Here is a 20,943-nt window from a genome sequence, read left to right on the forward strand (position 1 = left end):
GATTCTGCTGTTCCTCCCCTCCTGTTTTCTCCTCTCACTAGGGGAATCAGTGGCGGCATGCAATCCCTCTCCATTAAACATTTGCGTTATGCAGGTGGGGTAGGCTGCCTGGCTTTATGCATGTTCCCTATAAGGTGACGGGATTTGAACCTGGACTGATGCTCGTTGGAAGCAAGCATTTAATGTGACGGGGGGTTATTGAGTTGAGTTGATGTGACTCCCACACACAGAAACTTTACTTTACCTTCTGATAGTCGTCTTTGGAGGCCAGAGCCTGTTCAAGCTGCTCCTGTGTGTATGTGTAAATGGCTGATCGATAGGTCGTTCCAACATCGTTGCCCTGGCGCATTCCTGACAATGAGAGAGAGAAGGCAATGTTGTCTAACTGTTAGAGAATTTACCGGACTAAAGAAAACACTTTTCACTCAATATAGAGGAAGACATAAACAAAGGACAAATCACCCAGAGAGACACACACACACACACACACACACAACCACACTCAGACAGACAAACATACAAACAAAGGGTTATATATAAACAAAGAAAGAAACGTCCTCTCACTGTCAACTGCGTTTATTTTCAGCAAACTTGTGTAAATAATGAACAGAAGATTCAACAACTGAGACATAAACTGAACAAGTTCCACACACGTGACTAACAAAGGAGGGGTCAACATCAAAAGTCAACAGTCAGTATCTGGTGTGGCCACCAGCTGCATTAAGTACTGCAGTGCATCTCCTCCTCATGGACTGCACCAGATATGCCAGATCTTGCTGTGAGATGTTACCCCACTCTTCCACCAATACACCTGCAGGTTCCCGGACATTTCTGGGGGGAATGGCCCTAGCCCTCACCCTCCAATCCAACAGGTCCCAGAGGTGCTCAATGGGATTGAGATCCGGGCTCTTCTCTGGCCATGGCAGAACACTGTCATTCCTGTCTTGCAGGAAATCACGCACAGAACGAGCAGTATGGCTGGTGGCACTGTCATGCTAGAGGGTTGTGTCAGGATGTGCCTGCAGGAAGGGTACGACATGAGGGAGGAGGATGTCTTCCCTCCACCTCCAAATCAATCCCACTCGAGCGTAGGCCTCGGTGTAACGCTCATTCCTTCAAAGATAAACGCGAATCCGACCATCACCCCTGGTGAGACAAACCGCGATTCATCAGTGGAGAGCACTTTTTACCAGTCCTGTCTGGTCCAGCCACGGTGGGTTTGTGCCCATAGGCGACTTTGTTGCCGGTGATGTCTGGTGACATCAGGCCTAAAAGCCCTTAGTCCAGCCTCTCTCAGCCTATTGTGGACAGTCTGAGCACTGATGGAGGGATTGTGCGTTCCTGGTGTAACTCGAGCAGTTGTTGTTGCCATCCTGTACCTGTCCCGCAGGTGTGATGTGCAGATGCAGATGTGCAGATGTGTTGTTACATGTGGTCTGCCACTGCGAGGACGATCAGCTGTCCGTCCTGTCTCCCTGTAGAACTGTCTTAGGCGTCTCACAGTACGGACATTGCAATTTATTGCCCTGGCCACATCTGCAGTCCTCATGCCTCCTTGCAGCATGCCTAAGGCACATTCACGCTGATGAGCAGGGACCCTGGGCATCTTTCTTTTGGTGTTTTTCGGAGTCAGTAGAAAGGCCTCCTAAGTTTTCATAACTGTGACCTTAATTGCCTACCATCTGTAAGCTGTAAGTGTCTTAACAACCGTTCCACAGTTGCATGTTCATTAATTGTGTATGGTTCATTGAACAAGCATGGGAAACAGTGTTTAAACCCTTTACAATGAAGATCTGTGAAGTTATTTTGTTTTTTTACAAATTATCTTTGAAAGACAGGGTCCTGAAAAGGGAACTTTTGCTGAGTTTAAATATAAGGGGACCTAAGCTGAGATCATTTACTTTGCCAACCAACCAGCAGACGGTGCTTGCTCTGACAGGCTCGTCTTATGAACCAAACTCACAATCAACCCTGTCTGTCTGGGGAAAACTACCTGGAGATGAAACCAGACCAACCGCGCTGTAATTTCAATCAAAGTACAGTTCACCTTGATCCATATATAGAAACGGATACAGATACTGCCTGCCTCTGTGTAATTATTCTGTTTCTGGCAGCGGAGAGTGAGCTGTGAAGACACAGAGTGAACCAAACTGATTTTGTTCCCTGACAAAAAGCTCCCATTCAAACACGCAATCATTGGCTAGGTGTTAGAGGACACATTTAGTCATACTGTTGATAGTAGTGTCCTGTCACGATCACATGGAATATGACAGTGAGTCTTATGATATGAGAATCAGTAGGTGTACCTCATCTAGCACCACTGGGCCTGTGAGCAGCACTTCAGAGAGTACTTGGCCTTAGTCTCTATCTGAACCTTCCTGAATATTACATCCACTTTGGGAATGAGGACTAAACTACAGCGGGAAGATATACAGGTACATTGTATTCACTGAGTATAACAAACATTTGGAACACCTTCCTAATATTGAGTTTGCACCCCTTTTGCCCTCAGAACAGCCCAATTCATTGGTGTATGGACTCTCTAGGTGTTGAAAGCGTTTCATAGGGATGCTGGCCCATGTTGACTCCAATGCTTCCCACAGTTGTGTAAAGTCGATTGGATGTCCTTTGGGTGGTGTACCATTCGTGATACACAGGGGAAACTGTTGAGCATGAAAAACCCAGCAGCGTTGTAGTTCTTGACACACTCAAACCGGTGCACCTGGCACCTACTATCATACCCTGTTCAAAGGTACTTCAATCTTTTGTCTTGCCCATTCCCCCTCTGAATGACACGCATACCCAATCCATGTCTCAATTATCTCAAGGCGTAGAAATCCTTATTTAAGCTGTCTCCTCCTCTTCATCTACACTGGTTGAAGTGGATATAACAGCTGACATCAATAAGGGATCATAGCGTTCACCTGGATTCTCTTGGTCAGTCTATGTCATAGAAACAGCAGGTGTTCTTAATGTTTTGTACACTCAGTGTGGGTAATGCATTATCGATGCATATTTGATTTAATCAGGATCTTTCTTTGAGCCCACCATATCAAACCATCAAATCTAAAATAGCATCTTTGAAAAAGTTGAATGGAGGAAATTAACAGTTATATTCTGCACGCTATGTGTAACAGCAGTATTCTGGAGCCAAACCACTCCGGAAGTAGGTCATGATTCATGACACTGAAGTGACCTGAGAATGATAACGTAGTACTGTCAACAGTGTGGAAGAAAGTGACCAACAATGTGTCTCATACTGTGTGTATTCTACTCTGGGTCATACTGTGTGTATTCTACTCTGGGTCATACTGTGTGTATTCTACTCTGGGTCACACTGTGTGTATTCTACTCTGGGTCATACTGTGTGTATTCTACTCTGGGTCATACTGTGTGTATTCTACTCTGGGTCATACTGTGTGTATTCTACTCTGGGTCATACTGTGTGTATTCTACTCTGGGTCACACTGTGTGTATTCTACTCTGGGTCACACTGTGTGTATTCTACTCTGGGTCATACTGTGTGTATTCTACTCTGGGTCACACTGTGTGTATTCTACTCTGGGTCATACTGTGTGTATTCTACTCTGGGTCATACTGTGTGTATTCTACTCTGGGTCACACTGTGTGTATTCTACTCTGGGTCATACTGTGTGTATTCTACTCTGGGTCATGTTGTGTGTATTCTACTCTGGGTCATACTGTGTGTATTCTACTCTGGGTCATGTTGTGTGTATTCTACTCTGGGTCATACTGTGTGTATTCTACTCTGGGTCATGTTGTGTGTATTCTACTCTGGGTCATATTGTGTGTATTCTACTCTGGGTCATACTGTGTGTATTCTACTCTGGGTCATACTGTGTGTGTGTATTCTACTCTGGGTCATACTGTGTATTCTGTGTGTATTCTACTCTGGGTCATACTGTGTGTATTCTACTCTGGGTCATACTGTGTGTATTCTGTCATACTGTCTACTCTGGGTCATACTGTGTGTATTCTACTCTGGGTCATACTGTGTGTATTCTACTCTGGGTCATACTGTGTGTATTCTACTCTGGGTCATACTGTGTGTATTCTACTCTGGGTCATACTGTGTGTATTCTACTGGGTCACACTGTGTGTATTCTACTCTGGGTCACACTGTGTGTATTCTACTCTGGGTCATGTTGTGTGTATTCTACTCTGGGTCATACTGTGTGTATTCTACTCTGGGTCATACTGTGTGTATTCTACTCTGGGTCATACTGTGTGTATTCTACTCTGGGTCACACTGTGTGTATTCTACTCTGGGTCATATTGTGTGTATTCTACTCTGGGTCATGTTGTATTCTACTCTGGGTCATATTGTGTGTATTCTACTCTGGGTCATACTGTGTGTATTCTACTCTGGGTCATGCTGTGTGTATTCTACTCTGGGTCATACTGTGTGTATTCTACTCTGGGTCATGTTGTGTGTATTCTACTCTGGGTCATATTGTGTGTATTCTACTCTGGGTCATACTGTGTGTATTCTACTCTGGGTCATACTGTGTGTATTCTACTCTGGGTCATACTGTGTGTATTCTACTCTGGGTCATACTGTGTGTATTCTACTCTGGGTCATACTGTGTGTATTCTACTCTGGGTCATACTGTGTGTATTCTACTCTGGGTCATACTGTGTGTATTCTACTCTGGGTCATACTGTGTGTATTCTACTCTGGGTCATACTGTGTGTATTCTACTCTGGGTCATACTGTGTGTATTCTACTCTGGGTCACACTGTGTGTATTCTACTCTGGGTCATACTGTGTGTATTCTACTCTGGGTCATGTTGTGTGTATTCTACTCTGGGTCATACTGTGTGTATTCTACTCTGGGTCATACTGTGTGTATTCTACTCTGGGTCATACTGTGTGTATTCTACTCTGGGTCACACTGTGTGTATTCTACTCTGGGTCATATTGTGTGTATTCTACTCTGGGTCATACTGTGTGTATTCTACTCTGGGTCATACTGTGTGTATTCTACTCTGGGTCATACTGTGTGTATTCTACTCTGGGTCATACTGTGTGTATTCTACTCTGGGTCATATTGTGTGTATTCTACTCTGGGTCATACTGTGTGTATTCTACTCTGGGTCATGTTGTGTGTATTCTACTCTGGGTCATACTGTGTGTATTCTACTCTGGGTCATACTGTGTGTATTCTACTCTGGGTCATATTGTATGTATTCTACTCTGGGTCATATTGTGTGTATTCTACTCTGGGTCATACTGTGTGTATTCTACTCTGGGTCATATTGTGTGTATTCTACTCTGGGTCATACTGTGTGTATTCTACTCTGGGTCATACTGTGTGTGTATCTTCTTCTCCAATGTGTGTCATTGTGTGTGTGTGTTTAAGGTTGTCCAGAAGTTGGGCTGGCCAGTGGAGTTGACGTGCCTGAGGTGAGGAGGGGTCAGGGCTAACACAGAGAGGCACATTTCTCTGGGGCCGTGTGTATCCTGTGGACTCACACACACTCACACAGGGTCAACAAGGGTCAAATTAAACACACACTCACAGCGCTGTGTGTGATTAGGTCACACACTCCAGGCACCACTCTCTCTCTCTCTCCCTCCCTCTCTCCCTCTCCTTCCCTCCCTTCCTTCATTCCATAAAACCCTGATTGTAGGTGCTCAAAATGGCAGACTCATCATTTTGCTATGGATAGCTTAGGGCAGAGAGAAAGCAGTATAGACTTGGTTTAAACTACGGCACGTTGTTTGGAAATACTGTAGTTGTATATAACAGAGGTGTCTGTGTGTGGATGGACAGACAGGGTTTTACCTTGAGTTGGGTTGTGGCTCTCCCAAAACACCTTGAGCAGTTTGGAGAAACTTGTCTTCTCTGGCTCCCAGACCACCCGGACAACCTCAGTATGACCTGTTCTACCTGAAGGAGACAGCAGAAGACAGGAGAGATGGGGAGGTTAGGAGAAATAGGCAGAACGTTGCCCCAATCCACTGGTCCAGGATCAGATATTTCCTTATCCCTCTGGTTAAGATTAGGAGTGGTTTATGATAATCTCATTCTAGCTCTGTGGATAAGTAACCTTGTGTTTTATATCAACTCGCTAGAAGCAGCGAAAAGCCTGACTGTGAGTGTCTCTTGTTCTCCAGTCCAGGTGTGAGCTGCTGTCCTGGAGGAGTTCTGAATGTTTTAACCAAGAAGAGATCCCCTCTGGCCCAGGGCTCTGGAGGTACAGTAGGAGTGTCCTCCAACCACGCAAGCTGGAGACCCAGGATGGGCTGATTGGATAGAGCTGTTTGGAGAACTCTTTCATTCACTCTTCCACTTCTACCTCCTCCTTTCTCTTTCTGTCTTCTCATCCCCTACTTTGTCTCATCTCGCTCCCCACACTCGCTTCCTCCCTCACTGGCAGTTGAATGTCTAGTGCCGAGGGACATTCACAAAAGTTCACATCTCAAAATGACAGAGTAAAACAGTGTTTCATATAACGGGCCGCTCTTCTATTCCTAATTCAAGACATTTCTAGCGAGATTACTTTATTCCACTGAGATTGGTGTGTGTTTAATATCACCTCATAAGGCTGTGTTCTCCACTATCTGCAGCACATCTACAGCTGGGATATTAAAAAAGTAATAAGAACTAACCTGTAGGGTCACTCTCATTACAGACCGACGCTACAGAGGAACTGTACAATAAACCTGATGGAAGAACACAGTGATGTCCTGGAGACAGGAGGAGGAACGTGGGAGTACATGGGACACAACTGATATGGTGTATAATTTTGTGCACACACACACACGAGCGCATGCACAGTTGATTGCACAGACGCACACTCAAATTCAGGAATCAATTCTCTCCCTCCCTCTACCATTCTCTCTCTCTGTAAACAATTATTTCTTTCAAATCCATCCTTCCATTGTCTCTCTTTCAGCTTCTCTTTATTTCTCCTTTCTCCTCCATCCGGTGGCTCCCTCGCTCAGCTGGTGGGCCTGGCAGTGGAGCTGTGTGTTCAGGGTGAGCTGAAGGACGCCAGAGACACACACACACACACACACACACACACACACACACACACACACACACACACACACACACAGCCATCATCCGCTGGCAGCTCAGGGGAGGATGGGCAACACGGCTGCCAGCATGAGGCTCAGCAGAAGTCAGAAGTCCATATGCCACCACTCTCTGCATCCCACTGCACTATATGCATGGTCTGGAGCAAAGAATACGTTACACTCTTTTGTATTCAGATTTCCTTTTCAAATGTGATTGACTGTGATTCACCAACTATGGTGTTCAAAGACAATGAGGACTTGTGACCTCCAGCCCTGTATTCATGTACTGACTGCCCTGTCCTATTTTCTACTGTACACATCCCTCATCCAAATGGTGCTTTCCTCCATTCTCTCTCTGCTTCTCTGTCTTTGTGTCGGTTGTCTGTTCAATACATTCCTGCAACCCCTAATCCCTTGTTGACACAGGATCCCGTTCCAATCTGCACACTGCAGACGCTCTGCTGGGATTAGGGGAAGGAGGGGTACAGTTATCTTTCTACAGCCACACAGGGCATAAACCCCCTCACATTGATCTGCAGCCCCAGAAGCAGTGAGTAACAGTCAGTAACAGTTAATAGCAGTCAGTAGCATTCAGTAACAGTCAATAGCAGTCAGTAGCAGTCAGTAACAGTCAGTAGCATCCAGTAAGTCAGTAGCAGTCAGTAAAAGTCAATAGCAGTCAGTAGCAGTCAGTAACAGTCAGTAGCATCCAGTAAGTCAGTAGCAGTCAGTAACAGTCAATAGCAGTCAATAACAGTCAGTAGCATCCAGTAAGTCAGTAACAGTCAGTAGCAGTCGTAGCAGTCAGTAGCATTCAATAACAGTCAGTAACAGTCAGTAGCATCCAGTAAGTCAGTAGCAGTCAGTAACAGTCAATAGCAGTCAGTAGCATTCAATAACAGTCAATAGCAGTCAGTAGCAGTCAGTAGCATTCAATAGCAGTCAGTAACAGTCAGTAGCATCCAGTAAGTCAGTAGCAGTCCGTAGCAGTCAGTAACAGTCAGTAAAAGTCAATAGCAGTCAGTAGCAGTCAGTAGCATTCAATAGCAGTCAGTAACAGTCAGTAGCATCCAGTAAGTCAGTAGCAGTCCGTAGCAGTCAGTAACAGTCAGTAAAAGTCAATAGCAGTCAGTAGCAGTCAGTAACAGTCAGTAACAGTCAATAGCAGGTCAGTAGCATCAGTAACAGTCAGTAGCAGTCAGTAACAGCCAGTAACAGTCAATAGCAGTCAGTAACAGAAACTTTCAGTAACATCTTGTAACAGTGAGTGGCAGTCAGTGAGCTGAGGCAGGATTTCAGCACCACCAGATGGACAGCTACCCACCTCAGCGCAGTACCCCACATTCTACATTCTACAGGGCAGTTCCACTACTGCCAGAACAGAAAACAAATGATAACAAAACATAAATAAAATGAACACACACACACATACACACACAGTCTCACACACACACGTTTCTTTTAGTATTGTTGAGGGACCAAACAATTGGTTCCCATTCAAAATCTTATTTTCCCTAACCCCTAACTCCGAACCCTAACCCTTACTCCTAACCCTGATTGTAATACTAACCCTAAACCTAACCCCTATGCATAAAATAGTCTGTTTCCTTGTGGGGACCGGCAAAATGTCCCCACTTGTCCAAATTTTACTTTCTTTACTATCCTTGTGAGGATTTCTGGTCCCCTGCCGAGGAAACCGAGGGCCCAGCCAAGTCTGTGAAGGTCAGTGCCGGTCATGAGGGTTCAGACAAAGCCCTCAGTCCTCAGAGGAACACCCAGCAGGGTTTTATGATGTTACCTCCTATACCCAGAAAACTACATTCACACTGAGAGCAAAATCTAATTTCCTAAATCCTAAATCCCTCAAAGCAGGATGGAGATACAGTGGGTGCATCTAAAAATAACACAGAGACAGCTGACAGTGTTTGGATAATGCCCCAAAACACCCAACTCCCATTATCGCAACGAAAGGAAAACTGTAGAGAGCAAGTTCACTGTCTGAACCACGTTGACTTTCTTCCACCGCTGTTTTGGATTCTCCTTTCCAAACCTATTTCTTATTCTCCATTTCAATAGACAGCTCAAAATACACCTACTGTAGCTGCTGTGTTACTAAGAGGAGGGAGGCAGAATGAGGACATCCATCACAGAACCATAGAGCTACTGTAGTGATGCTCCTCCTGGTTGATTTCTCTAGTCACACACTGCACACACACTTAGAAAGTAGAATACAGACAGATACTGGTGTGTACCAGACAATGGCCTTACACACACTCCTTAACTGTCAGGATCATTAAACACACAAACACACACACCATGCTAGACCGCGGTCAACCATTTGTGGCAACCTTTTCCCTGCTCCACTAGAAATCGGGCCTGTGGGATTCCATTGTGTTTTCATGGACAGGTTGTGAGAAAACTAAGAGCTGAATTACTGTCAATATAAACACCTCTGCTACTGACTAACTGTGTATTATTCTCCTGCTGCTGCATGTTCAGTATAGTAGTATCTGATAGGAATGTAAGGACATTCATTAAATACGTGTAGAAGTCGATTTAACATGAGGAGATGATCAACACGTGCATCATTTATGCGGCTGGATAGTGTGTTACGCACACGGAGTGTGGAGGGCAGCTTATGACACACAATAGTCAAAATAGTGAATTATTGCGAGCACGCGGTTTGTTCTACAAGCATTTGGACATTGTGACAGAGTCAGTGGCATTGTTGATAGATATCTATGTTGAGTGGTACCTGTGCAGGTCTCTTCGTAGGTGGGGTTGGGGGTGAGGCCTCCAGCATAGCCCACTTGGGTGGAGTAGACCCCCTTCTGCTTCCAGAACTTCTTCTCTGCTCCCCAGAAACAGCCCATCCCTTTAACACAACACACCTTAGTCAGAAACAGACCCTCCCTTTAACAGAACATACTTCTGTCAGAAACAAACAGAAAGAGACCATCCCTTTAAGACAAGACAGAAAATACTTGTGACCCTGAGACATTAAGGTAATGCACAGTTCTGAGATATTGAGCATCAAAGTTTTAACATTCCAGATCTCAGAACCGTTTTGTTGTGAATTCTTCTTTCATATCCATTAACGTCCTCACGTACCTAAAGTGCAGAGTATCACAATCCTGAGACATTTGTAAATCAGTTTTTTTAAAGGGGTGCAATTGCAGATAGAATCTTATGGCTCTGAAATGTCCGTCTGGGTTCAGCCAGATTGTAGCTATTTGAATACGTAAATGATAAAATAACACTATATTACCAAGATAGAGTCAGAACACATAATCAAATACATTAAGACATGTATTATGGTCATCAGATGAATTGCGGTCATCACTGAACAACGATGTGACAACAACATTTACTTTCAGATTTCTGCCTGTTGTTTTTGCTTGTGTGCCATTATTGCTGACTAGACTAGCCCAGACCATACCTAGAGGAAGATGGCAAAGACGTGTTCTGATTAGCCTGTCTGTATTTGTTCAGGTTTGTGATTGCATTGCAGATAGAACCTTATAGTGCCAAGTTTAAATGGGTTTATACAGATAGAAACTTACAGTGTCAAGTTCAAATGGCTTTATACAGATAGAAACTTACAGGGTCAAGTTCAAATGGCTTTATACAGATAGGACCTTATAGTGCCAAGTTTAAATGGGTTTATACAGATAGAAACTTACAGTGTCAAGTTCAAATGGCTTTATACAGATAGAAACTTATAGTGTCAAGTTTAAATGGGTTTATACAGATAGGACCTTATAGTGCCAAGTTTAAATGTGTTTATACAGATAGGACCTTATAGTGCCAAGTTTAAATGTGTTTATACAGATAGGACCTTATAGTGCCAAGTTTAAATGTGTTTATACAGATAGGACCTTATAGTGCCGAGTTTAAATGTGTTTATACAGATAGGACCTTATAGTGCCAAGTTTAAATAGGTTTATACAGATAGGTCCTTATAGTGCCAAGTTTAAATGTGTTTATACAGATAGGTCCTTATAGTGCCAAGTTTAAATGTGTTTATACAGATAGGTCCTTATAGTGCCAAGTTTAAATGGGTTTATACAGATAGGTCCTTATAGTGCCAAGTTTAAATGTGTTTATACAGATAGAACCTTACAGTGTCAAGTTCAAAAGGCAGGCTGAAGTCAAGTCAAGGGTAACTGGCACCTTTTAAGGCTGTCCACAGGGGGATTTGTGATTTGAAACGCTTGACCGGTAACAAGAGCATGTAAGACTGCTTTAAAACATGCTTATTTGTACACAGGCCTGGGACATAAAGAGGCTGATTTCTCTGCTGTCTGTCCTGATGGATTACACAGTTTGACTCCCCGAATGGAGAAAAGAGGAGCTGAACTAATGCATTCTATTAAAGAGATCCTAATCACCCCCTGCAATTAATCTCTGCACCCCTTCCTCCTACCCATCCCACCCCTCTATTCTCTCTCTTTATCTTCTTTTTGTTTTTCACTTATTTTTCTGAACCTAACTGAGTATCGAGGGGGGGGGGGACTAATTACACTATACTGTCCGGGTGTCATCCTCCCCTCTTTCCCCCTATCCCCTGCTCCCTCTCTCCTCTCCCCCCTCCCCCCTCCCTCCCGTACTCACTCCTCTTCTCATACGGATCACTTACCAAACATAGACATCTGAAGTCCCTCGGGGAATGGTGGAACAGCCCTGTTGCCGTTGACGTCGTGCTTGGCTGTAGGACACACAGAGAACAATGGAGAAGGTCTCTGTCAGTCAAACAGAGACATACACACACACACGCACGAGCGCATGCCAAACACACACGTGTGCACACACTACCACCAAACAAACGCTTAGACACTGACACACTCACCACTGATACAATAATGACCGGCCATTGTAAGATAGTCTGGTCTATCTCTGGTGTGGAAGGACTGAGGAGGGATTGCTTTTCTTGCATTTGCAGTAGCTAGCCCCTTCCATACGAGGAGCACCATCACTAGAAACGGATGTGTTGTGGGGCATGACTGCAGTTGGTTCTATTCCAGTAAACTAATTACCCAACACAAAGAGGTACTTTGCCATCACGAAATAAAGGCAGTGAAAATTCACCTGGGGGTGTTTTGCAGCTTACGCACAGACTGACCCATTTAAACACTCCCATTCATCCCTGCATGATTTCAGAGCAACTGGAATCATTGAAATCAACTGACAAAGCCAGAGGTGGAAGAAGTCCAATTGGGGCTACAGAGCCACCTGGCTGAGCTAATGTATGTATGTATGTGTGTGTGTGTGTGTGTGTGTGTGTGTGTGTGTGTGTGTGTGTGTGTGTGTGTGTGTGTGTGTGTGTGTGTGTGTGTGTGTGTGTGTGTGTGTGTGTGTGTGTGTGTGTGTGTGTGTGTGTGTGTGTGTGTGTGTGTGTGTGCTGCAGATGGCCTACTGTTGTGGAGGGCAGTGTGTGTGGATTAGGATAAATGGGGGGGTGAGCCCAACATCTGGAGTCAGCCATGCCCTCGCTGCGCTGTCCTCATGCATGAGCGCGTCGCCATGGCAGCCAGGCGTGCCGATACAGTCAGCTGGAGACCGAGCACCAGACAATCTACTGCAGCACCGTAGTCACACACCCACCACGGCCTCCGTCAGTCAGTCTGTCTCTCTGTCTCCCTGTCAGTCAATCTCTGTCAGTCAGTCTGTCTCTCTGTCAGTCTGTCTCTCTGCCTCTCTGTCAGTCCGTCTCTCTGTCAGTCAGTCCGTCTGTCTTTCCGTCTCTCTGTCAGTAGGTCTCTCTGCCTCTCTGTCAGTGATTATCTCTGTCTCTCTGTCAGTCCTTCTCTCTGTCAGTCCTTCTCTCTGTCAGTCCGTCTCTCTGTCAGTCCGTCTCTCTGTCAGTCAGTCCGTCTCTCTGTCAGTCAGTCCGTCTCTCTGTCAGTCCGTCTCTCTGTCAGTCTGTCAGTACGTCTCTATGTCAGTACGTCTCTATGTCAGTACGTCTCTATGTCAGTCCGTCTCTCTGTCAGTCCGTCAGTCCATCTCTCTGTCAGTCCGTCAGTCCGTCTCTCTGTCAGTCCTTCTCTCTGTCAGTCCGTCTCTCTGTCAGTCCGTCTCTCTGTCAGTCCGTCAGTCCGTCTCTCTGTCAGTCCGTCTCTCTGTCAGTCCGTCTCTCTGTCAGTCCGTCTCTCTGTCAGTACGTCTCTCTGTCAGTACGTCTCTCTGTCAGTACGTCTCTCTGTCAGTACGTCTCTCTGTCAGTACGTCTCTCTGTCAGTATGTCTCTCTGTCAGTCAGTCCATCTCTCTGTCAGTCCGTCTCTCTGTCAGTCTGTCTCTCTGTCAGTACGTCTCTCTGTCAGTACGTCTCTATGTCAGTATGTCTCTCTGTCAGTACGTCTCTCTGTCAGTCAGTCCAAATCTCCATCTCTCTGTCCGTCTCTTCATCCATCTCTCCATTCGTCTCTCTGTCAGTCTGTCTCTGTCTCTCTCTCTGTCAGTCCGTCCGTCTCTCCGTCTCTCTGTCTCTCGCTCTGTCCGTCTCTCCGTCTCTCTCTCTGTCAGTCCGTCTCTCCGTCTCTCTGTCAATCCGTCTCTCCGTCTCTCTGTCCGTCTCTCTATCTGTCAGTCCGTCTCTCTGTCTCTCTCTCTGTCAGTCCATCTATCTGTCAGTCAGTCTCTCTGTCAGTCTGTCTCTCTGTCTCCGTCTCTGTCAGTCCGTCTCTGTCAGTCCGTCTCTCTGTCTCTCTCTCTCTGTCAGTCCGTCTCTCCGTCTCTCTGTCCGTCTCTCTGTCTCTCTATCTATCTGTCAGTCTGTCTCTCTGTCTCTCTCTCTGTCAGTCCGTCTCTCTGTCAGTCTGTCTCTCTGTCTCTCTCTCTGTCAGTCCGTCTCTCTGTCAGTCCGTCTCTCTGTCTCTCTCTCTCTGTCAGTCCGTCTCTCCGTCTCTCTGTCCGTCTCTCTCTCTGTCAGTCCGTCTCTCTGTCAGTCCGTCAGTCCGTCTGTCTCTCTGTCTCTCTGTCAGTCCGTCTCTCCGTTAGTCTGTCTCTGTCCGTCTCTCTGTCAGTCTCTCAGTCTGTCTCTCTGTCAGTCCGTCTCTCTGTCCGTCTCTCTATCTGTCAGTCCGTCTCTCTGTCTCTCTCTCTGTCAGTCCGTCTCTCCGTCTCTCTGTCCGTCTCTCTATCTATCTGTCAGTCTGTCTCTCTGTCTCTCTCTCTGTTAGTCTGTCTCTCTGTCTCTCTCTCTGTCAGTCCGTCTCTCTGTCAGTCCGTCTCTCTGTCAGTCAGTCTCTCTGTCAGTCCGTCTCTCTGTCAGTCCGTCTCTCTGTCTCTCTCTCTCCGTCAGTCCGTCTCTCCGTCTCTCTGTCCGTCTCTCTATCTATCTGTCAGTCCGTCTCTCTGTCTGTCAGTCCGTCTCTCTGTCTGTCAGTCCGTCTCTCTGTCAGTCTGTCTCTCTCTCTCTGTCAGTCCGCCTCTGTCCATCTCTGTGTCAGTCCTTCTCTCTGTCAGTTTGTATCTCTGTCAATCTGTCTCTCCGTCAGTCCATACGTCAATCCTTAATTTATCTGTCAGTCAGTCATAGTTTTGCTTAAACTAATTTGCTTCCTTCAGTTCTACAGAGAAGTGATTAGCAGCTAGGTATAAGAGGTAGACGTTGACCAGGATAGGCCATCTCTATGTCAGAGGACAAAGATGGTGTCTTGTATATGTTCACCTATCCTCTGCACTATGGCGGTCCATGATAATATCATCAGCATGACAGGTCTAACTCCCGCTGCAGGGCAGGGACAATTTCATCACCTCAAACAGAGTTTTCTTCTCTTCTGATGTGAAACATGTTGTGATGTGGGATGCAGAGCTCAGCTGTGAGGTTAAAGAAACCCTGCCTTTACTTAAAACACACACAATCTCTCTGACTATAGAGATGTTTTAGGTGACTTCATTTTCAGAACCGTCCGCCTTTTTATTCATACAGAAAGTTGGCAAGGTTAGTTGGATGAAAAAGATGTTCGACCCTGTGTTTGTGTAAAGACTCTGTCATGTTGACCTGAGTGACAGAAGACACACTGAGAGGCTCTGTCTCCTGGCCAGCCACAATAAACCCCCTCCATTTTGGAATTGGAAGATTGCTGCTAAAGTGCTGTGAACAGGCAGGCTAGCATGGAGCCTAGCTGGGCCCAACTAATTTAATCTGTGAGAGTGGAGTGAGGAGAATGCATTAGAACAAACATCATTAAATCACTTTTACATCCACACTGCTCACCAGCCCAGAATGTTTCCCAGAGTTCAGCACATAGGGACTCAAGCCAATGCTACATGTAGCATACTAGTGACATGGTCCCAGTTATACTCCAGTTTCATTCCCATGACTGCCAAAACCTCTGCCAGTGAACCATAGATTTGAAATCATTGCATTGTGGAATATCAGTCTTGGGCTAAAGCTGGCATATATTGGCATATAATATACATATATATATATATACAAATATACATATATATTTTCATTTCTTTTTTACTTTTACCCCTTTTTCTTCCCAATTTCATGGTATCCAATTGGTAGTTACAGTCTTGTTTCATCCCTGCAACTCCCATACGGTCTCGAGAGAGGCGAAGGTCGAGAGCCATGCGTCCTCGAAAACACGACCCAACCACGCCGCACTGCTTCTTGACACAATGCCCGCTTAACCCGGAAGCGAGCCGCACCAATGTGTCGGAGGAAACACTGTACACCTGACGACCGTGTCACCGGAGAGAAGAATGGTGCTACGGGGGTATTATCCTAATCTGCAATGCACCATGGCTTTCTGCTGTGGCCATACCAAGTATTCATCCCCCCTGGGATTTTTTCTTATTTTGTTTCCTTACAACCTGGAATTAAAATTGATTTTTGGGGGGTTTCAATCATTTGATTTACACAACATGCCTACCACTTTGAAGATAAAAAATATTTGTATAGTGAAACAAAGAAATAAGCCAAAAAATGCAATACTTTGTAGAGCCACCTTTTGCAGCAACTACAGCTGCAAGTCTCTTGGGGTATGTCTCTATAAGCTTGGTACATCTAGCCACTGGGATTTTTGCCCATTCCTCAAGGCAAAACTGCTCCAGCTCCTTCAAGCTGGATGGGTTCTGCTGGTGTACAGCGATCTTTAAGTCATGCAACAGATTCTCAATTGGATTGAGGTCTGGGCTTTGACTAGGCCGATCCAAGACATGTAAATGTTTCCCCTTAAACCACTCAAGTGTTGCTTAAGCAGTATTCTTAGGGTCATTGTCCTGCTGGAAGGTTTCCCTCAAGAATGTGCCTGTACTTAGCGCCATGCATCATTACTTAAATTCTGACCAGTTTCCCAGTCCCTGCCAATGAAAAACATTCCCACAGCATGAGGCTGCCACCACCATGCTTCACTGTGGGGATGGTGTTCTTGGGGTGATGAGAGGTGTTGGGTTTGCGCCAGACATAGCGTTTTCCATGATGGCCAAAAAGCTCAATTTTAGTCTCATCTGACCAGAGTACCTTCTTCCATATGTTTGGGGAGTCTCCCACATGCCTTTTGGCGAACACCAAACGTGGTTTCTTATCTTTGCAGCTCCTTCCAGGTTATCTTTGGTCTCTTTGTTGCCTCTCTGGTTAATGTCCTCCTTGCCTGGTCCGTGAGTTTTGGTGGGCGGCCCTCTCTTAGCAGGTTTGTTGTGGTGCCATATTCTTTCATTTTTTATAATGGAATTAATGGTGCTCTGTGGGACGTTCAAAGTTACAGATCTTTACTTCTCCACAACGTTCTCCCTGACCTGTTTGGAGAGCTAATTGGTCTTCATGGTGCTGCTTGCTTGGTGATGCCACTTGCTTGGTGGTGTTGCAGACTCTGGGGCCTTTCAGAACAGGTGTATATATACTGAGATCACGTGACAGATCATGTGACACTTAAATAAAGTCCACCTGTGTGCAATCTAACTAATTATGTGACTTCTGAAGGTAATTGGTTGCACCAGATCTTATTTAGGGGCTTTATAGCAAAGGGGGTGAATACATATGCATATGCCCCTATTCCCCATCCACAATACCCCAGCCCCAATTACCCCAGCCTCTTCACCCCATAGAGGCTGGGGTATATCGCACAGCCGCAGCCCCAGCCCCACCCCCAGTCTAAACCCCAGCCCTAAACCCACCCTCCGCCCTAAACCCACCCCCAGCCCTAGACCCACCCCCAGCCCTAGCCCCCCCTGTAAACCCACCCTCAGCCCTAGACCCACCCCCAGCCCTAGCCCCACCCTCAGCCCTAAACCCACCCCCAGCCCTAAACCCACCCTTAGCCCTAGACCCACCCCCAGCCCTAGACCCACACCCAGCCCCCCACCGCCAGCCCTAAACCCACACCCAGCCTCCCACCCCCATCTCATTATCTTAGTGTGGTGGCAGTAATCACAGCCATTGGGGAACAACCGAACAGAAGCGTGTTCATTAATGGCTGGACGCCTCCCGCTGTAAGATAAACAATCTAAATGTAAATGTCAGCAGGGAAAAACAATGAGTCCAGACAGAATATTAATGACTCGCAACCTCACTCTGCTCAGTGTGTGTGTGTGTGTGTGTGTGTGTGTGCGCGTGAGGGAAGGGGAGTAGCGACACGAGACACAGAGGAGAAACCAGGAGATACCACCAAACTCCCTCCCTAGCCCAACTGACACCCCCTAACCCCCCTCGGCCCCCTTCCCCCCCCCCACCATGCACCAAACTGCTCCCTGTCACCCTGCCCCCCAGGACACATGTCCCCCCTCCCTCCCTGTTAAACATGATGCCACTGTGAAGGGCAGACACCCTCAAAAGCACACTTCATCATTCACTACTCATACATGGACACACACACACACTGAAATCTGTATAAGACTGAAGAGATCGGTTTAGAAAAATACAACTAATACTACGCTATTTATTTGACTGGAAAATTGGAAAGAAATACATCTACAGTGGCATGAAAAAGTATGTGAACCCTTCTGGAGTGGCCCAGTAAGAGTCCTGACCTCAACCTGATTGAGATGCTGTGGCATGACCTCGAGAGCGGTTCACATCAGACATCCCGAGAGTATTGCAGAACTGAAACAGTTTTGTAAAAAGGAATGGTCCAGAATTCCTCCTGACTGTTGTGCAGGTCTGATCCGCAACTACAGAAAACATTTGGTTTCCAAAGGAGGTTCAACGTGTTATTAAATCCAAGGGTTCACATACTTTTCCCACCCTGCACAGGTGCAATGTTTACACGGTGTGTTCAGACACATGAAAATGTAGAATTGTCTGTGTGTTATTCGTTTAAGCAGACTGTGTTTGTCTATTGTTGTGACCCAGATGAAGATCAGATCCAAATTGATGACCAATTTATGCAGAAAACCAGGTAATTCCAAAGGGTTCACATACTTTTTCTTGCCACTGTATATTGTCTGCCCCTTTCTTTTACAGTTTCAGAAAAGCTGACCCAGAAATGAAGGGAAGAAGTGAATATAAGACCAGCTGACTGTGTGTATTGCTTCCATCCTCTCAGAAGTGCTCTGACTAACACATTTTGACTTGTATGCGTCCTTCAGCCGAGCGTGATAAACTAAAGCCAGTCTTTAGCACTCTAAATGGAAGGGACACAATGAGAGGGAAGACAAATTGCGTTCTCTAAAATAAAAGAGAAAATAAGCACCACGGACAAAATGTTTGAGCACTTTCAGTAATATTCCCGTTTTTTTTCCCCTTTCCTTTTACATTTAGTTTTTAAAAAATACAGTAATGATTCTATGCCACGGCTTTGATAGCACATTCTTTCATTTCTCCCAATCTATCTCTGCAAGAATTACAATGAAATTGTTTGTTGATGAATTGAATTGACATTTTCTGTCTGGGCACGTGTTAGCCTCCATCACACATACTACACTTGCTGTTGTGTGAAAGAATTGTTTAACCCAGCATTAACATTTACATCACCAGTGAGTTATTTAGCAAAACACATCAGAAACACACATTATCACACGCGCGCACGCACGCACGCACACACACACACCGAAGAACCAGGAGGAGAGAATGAGGCTTGAATATGACAAAGCATGTGTTTTTGAACTAACCCCATGAGAATAACATCATACAACATCATGTTTTCATTATCACAAGTATAATGTCTCTCTCTTCAACAAAGGCTTGATTGTAGCTATGTCGACAGAAGAAGAAGAAGAGGAAGAGTATTTATGCTGCTGTGTAATGATGTTTTATTTGCCAGGGAAGAGCAGTCAACGCCATTAGAAAGCCCTTCCTAGGTAAACTCACATGAATAATTAAACAGCACGAAGCCCTACTACAGCATATGTGTGTGTAGCTATGTAAACTCAGCGGCAGTCAGAGAGGATCTTCAGTATGACTCTGTGATGGAACCGACAGGGGAAGCTGAATTTGGCTTTTTCCAACCCTCCCCTCTCCTATACACTGCCTAGTAAGAGGTTCCTCTCCACCCTCCCATCTCTCCAAGAGGGTAAGATATGACTAACTAGCCTGCCTAGAGCTTCTTTCCCAGCTCCCCCAAAAACTGTCTGAATAATGAGGGTAATCATGGAGCAGACCTTATCCAAGGTGGCATTTGCACTCTCCCTCTGCCCGCTATCCTCTCTGCCCGCCAGCCTTTCTGCCCGCCAGCCTCTCTGCCTGCCTGCGCCCACTGTCCCCACCACACACTCACTCCACGAGTTAGTGCTGCTCTACTTCCAGCCACTCAGACCGGGCCAGACCCCCTGTATCCGGGCAGAGCTGCTCATTTGGCAGCCTATTAGCCTTGAAAATTAGCTGCTAAAATATGTGCGCAGACATGTGTGAGTTATCTCCATATGTTTATGGGGGAGCGAGGGTTGATCTGGACTGCTATTGTTAATGCACACAGATGATTCATCGTTTAGAGAGAGTCACAGTGTCAGGTCCTCTGAGATCCATCCATATTATTCAGATTCAGTTTAGTGGAGAAGGGAGAGAGAGGCACTGTCATTTGTGTGTGTGTGTGTGTGTGTGTGTGTGTGTGTGTGTGTGTGTGTGTGTGTGTGTGTGTGTGTGTGTGTGTGTGTGTGTGTGTGTGTGTGTGTGTGTGTGTGTGTGTGTGTGTGTGTGTGTGTGTGTGTGTGTGTGTGTGTGTGTCCTCTACTGAGGAGCGATGGCCTACAGTAGACGGATGTATCGTATCTTCTGTCCCATCCTGACCAGGGGAGTAAAAGACCTTGGGTTGAAGGGCTGGGTAGATATTCTCTCTGTCTAGCTGTTGGAGTCTGGGAGGTGAACTCATCCATAACATCATCCCTTCACAGTCCCCTCTCATCCCTCTCTACCTCTCTGGTCTAAATGTGGCTAGTGAGAACAATCCCCCCCAGGGCTCTTTGACTGGAGTCCAGAGAGTCTACTTTAGTGAGACTCATGGGAGCTGATCTCCAGAAATAGGTAACAGTCACAGTGAAGTGAGCACTAAATTAAATCTCTGTTTTATGGATTGGGTCCAAATGACCGTCGAAAGGAGAGGAGGCTATTGTCCTACAGGAGGTCGACCCTCTCCCTGGTCGTTTAACTTGAGGAACGCTGTGCCCCCGTCACGTCCCATCCTCAGACCGCTTCCAAGCCCCAGTTTGATTGGTGCCCCTGCTCCTCCTTTTAATGTATCTGCACTCTTCTCTGCTGGAGCTACTGTCGTTGTATAGGCCAGCAGCAGAACGTGCTTGCTTTCCCGCCACTACTACTGTCTTTGTATAGGCCAGCAGCAGAACGTGCTTGCTTTCCCACCACTACTACTGTCGTTGTATAGGCCAGCAGCAGAACGTGCTTGCTTTCCCGCCACTACTACTGTCGTTGTATAGGCCAGCAGCAGAACGTGCTTGCTTTCCCGCCACTACTACTGTCGTTGTATAGGCCAGCAGCAGAACGTGCTT

The 20,943-nt window shown here is 46.0% G+C and overlaps 1 protein-coding gene across 1 annotated transcript in view; it reads right to left on the bottom strand.

Annotated features, from left to right (window-relative positions):
* msraa (methionine sulfoxide reductase Aa) overlaps positions 1–20,943 on the bottom strand; it is a 119,453-nt gene that overhangs the window by 29,925 nt on the left and 68,585 nt on the right. Inside the window, exons 2-5 of the mRNA XM_035794131.2 lie at positions 11,691–11,759; positions 9,807–9,926; positions 5,811–5,915; positions 245–351 (exon numbers count right to left, since the gene is read on the bottom strand). Coding sequence (XP_035650024.1) covers positions 245–351; positions 5,811–5,915; positions 9,807–9,926; positions 11,691–11,759 — 401 coding nt within the window. The remainder of the gene's footprint in view (positions 1–244; positions 352–5,810; positions 5,916–9,806; positions 9,927–11,690; positions 11,760–20,943) is intronic.

This window comes from Oncorhynchus keta, chromosome 19 (assembly GCF_023373465.1).
Source record: "Oncorhynchus keta strain PuntledgeMale-10-30-2019 chromosome 19, Oket_V2, whole genome shotgun sequence".
In the NCBI taxonomy this organism is placed as follows: Eukaryota; Metazoa; Chordata; class Actinopteri; order Salmoniformes; family Salmonidae; genus Oncorhynchus; species Oncorhynchus keta.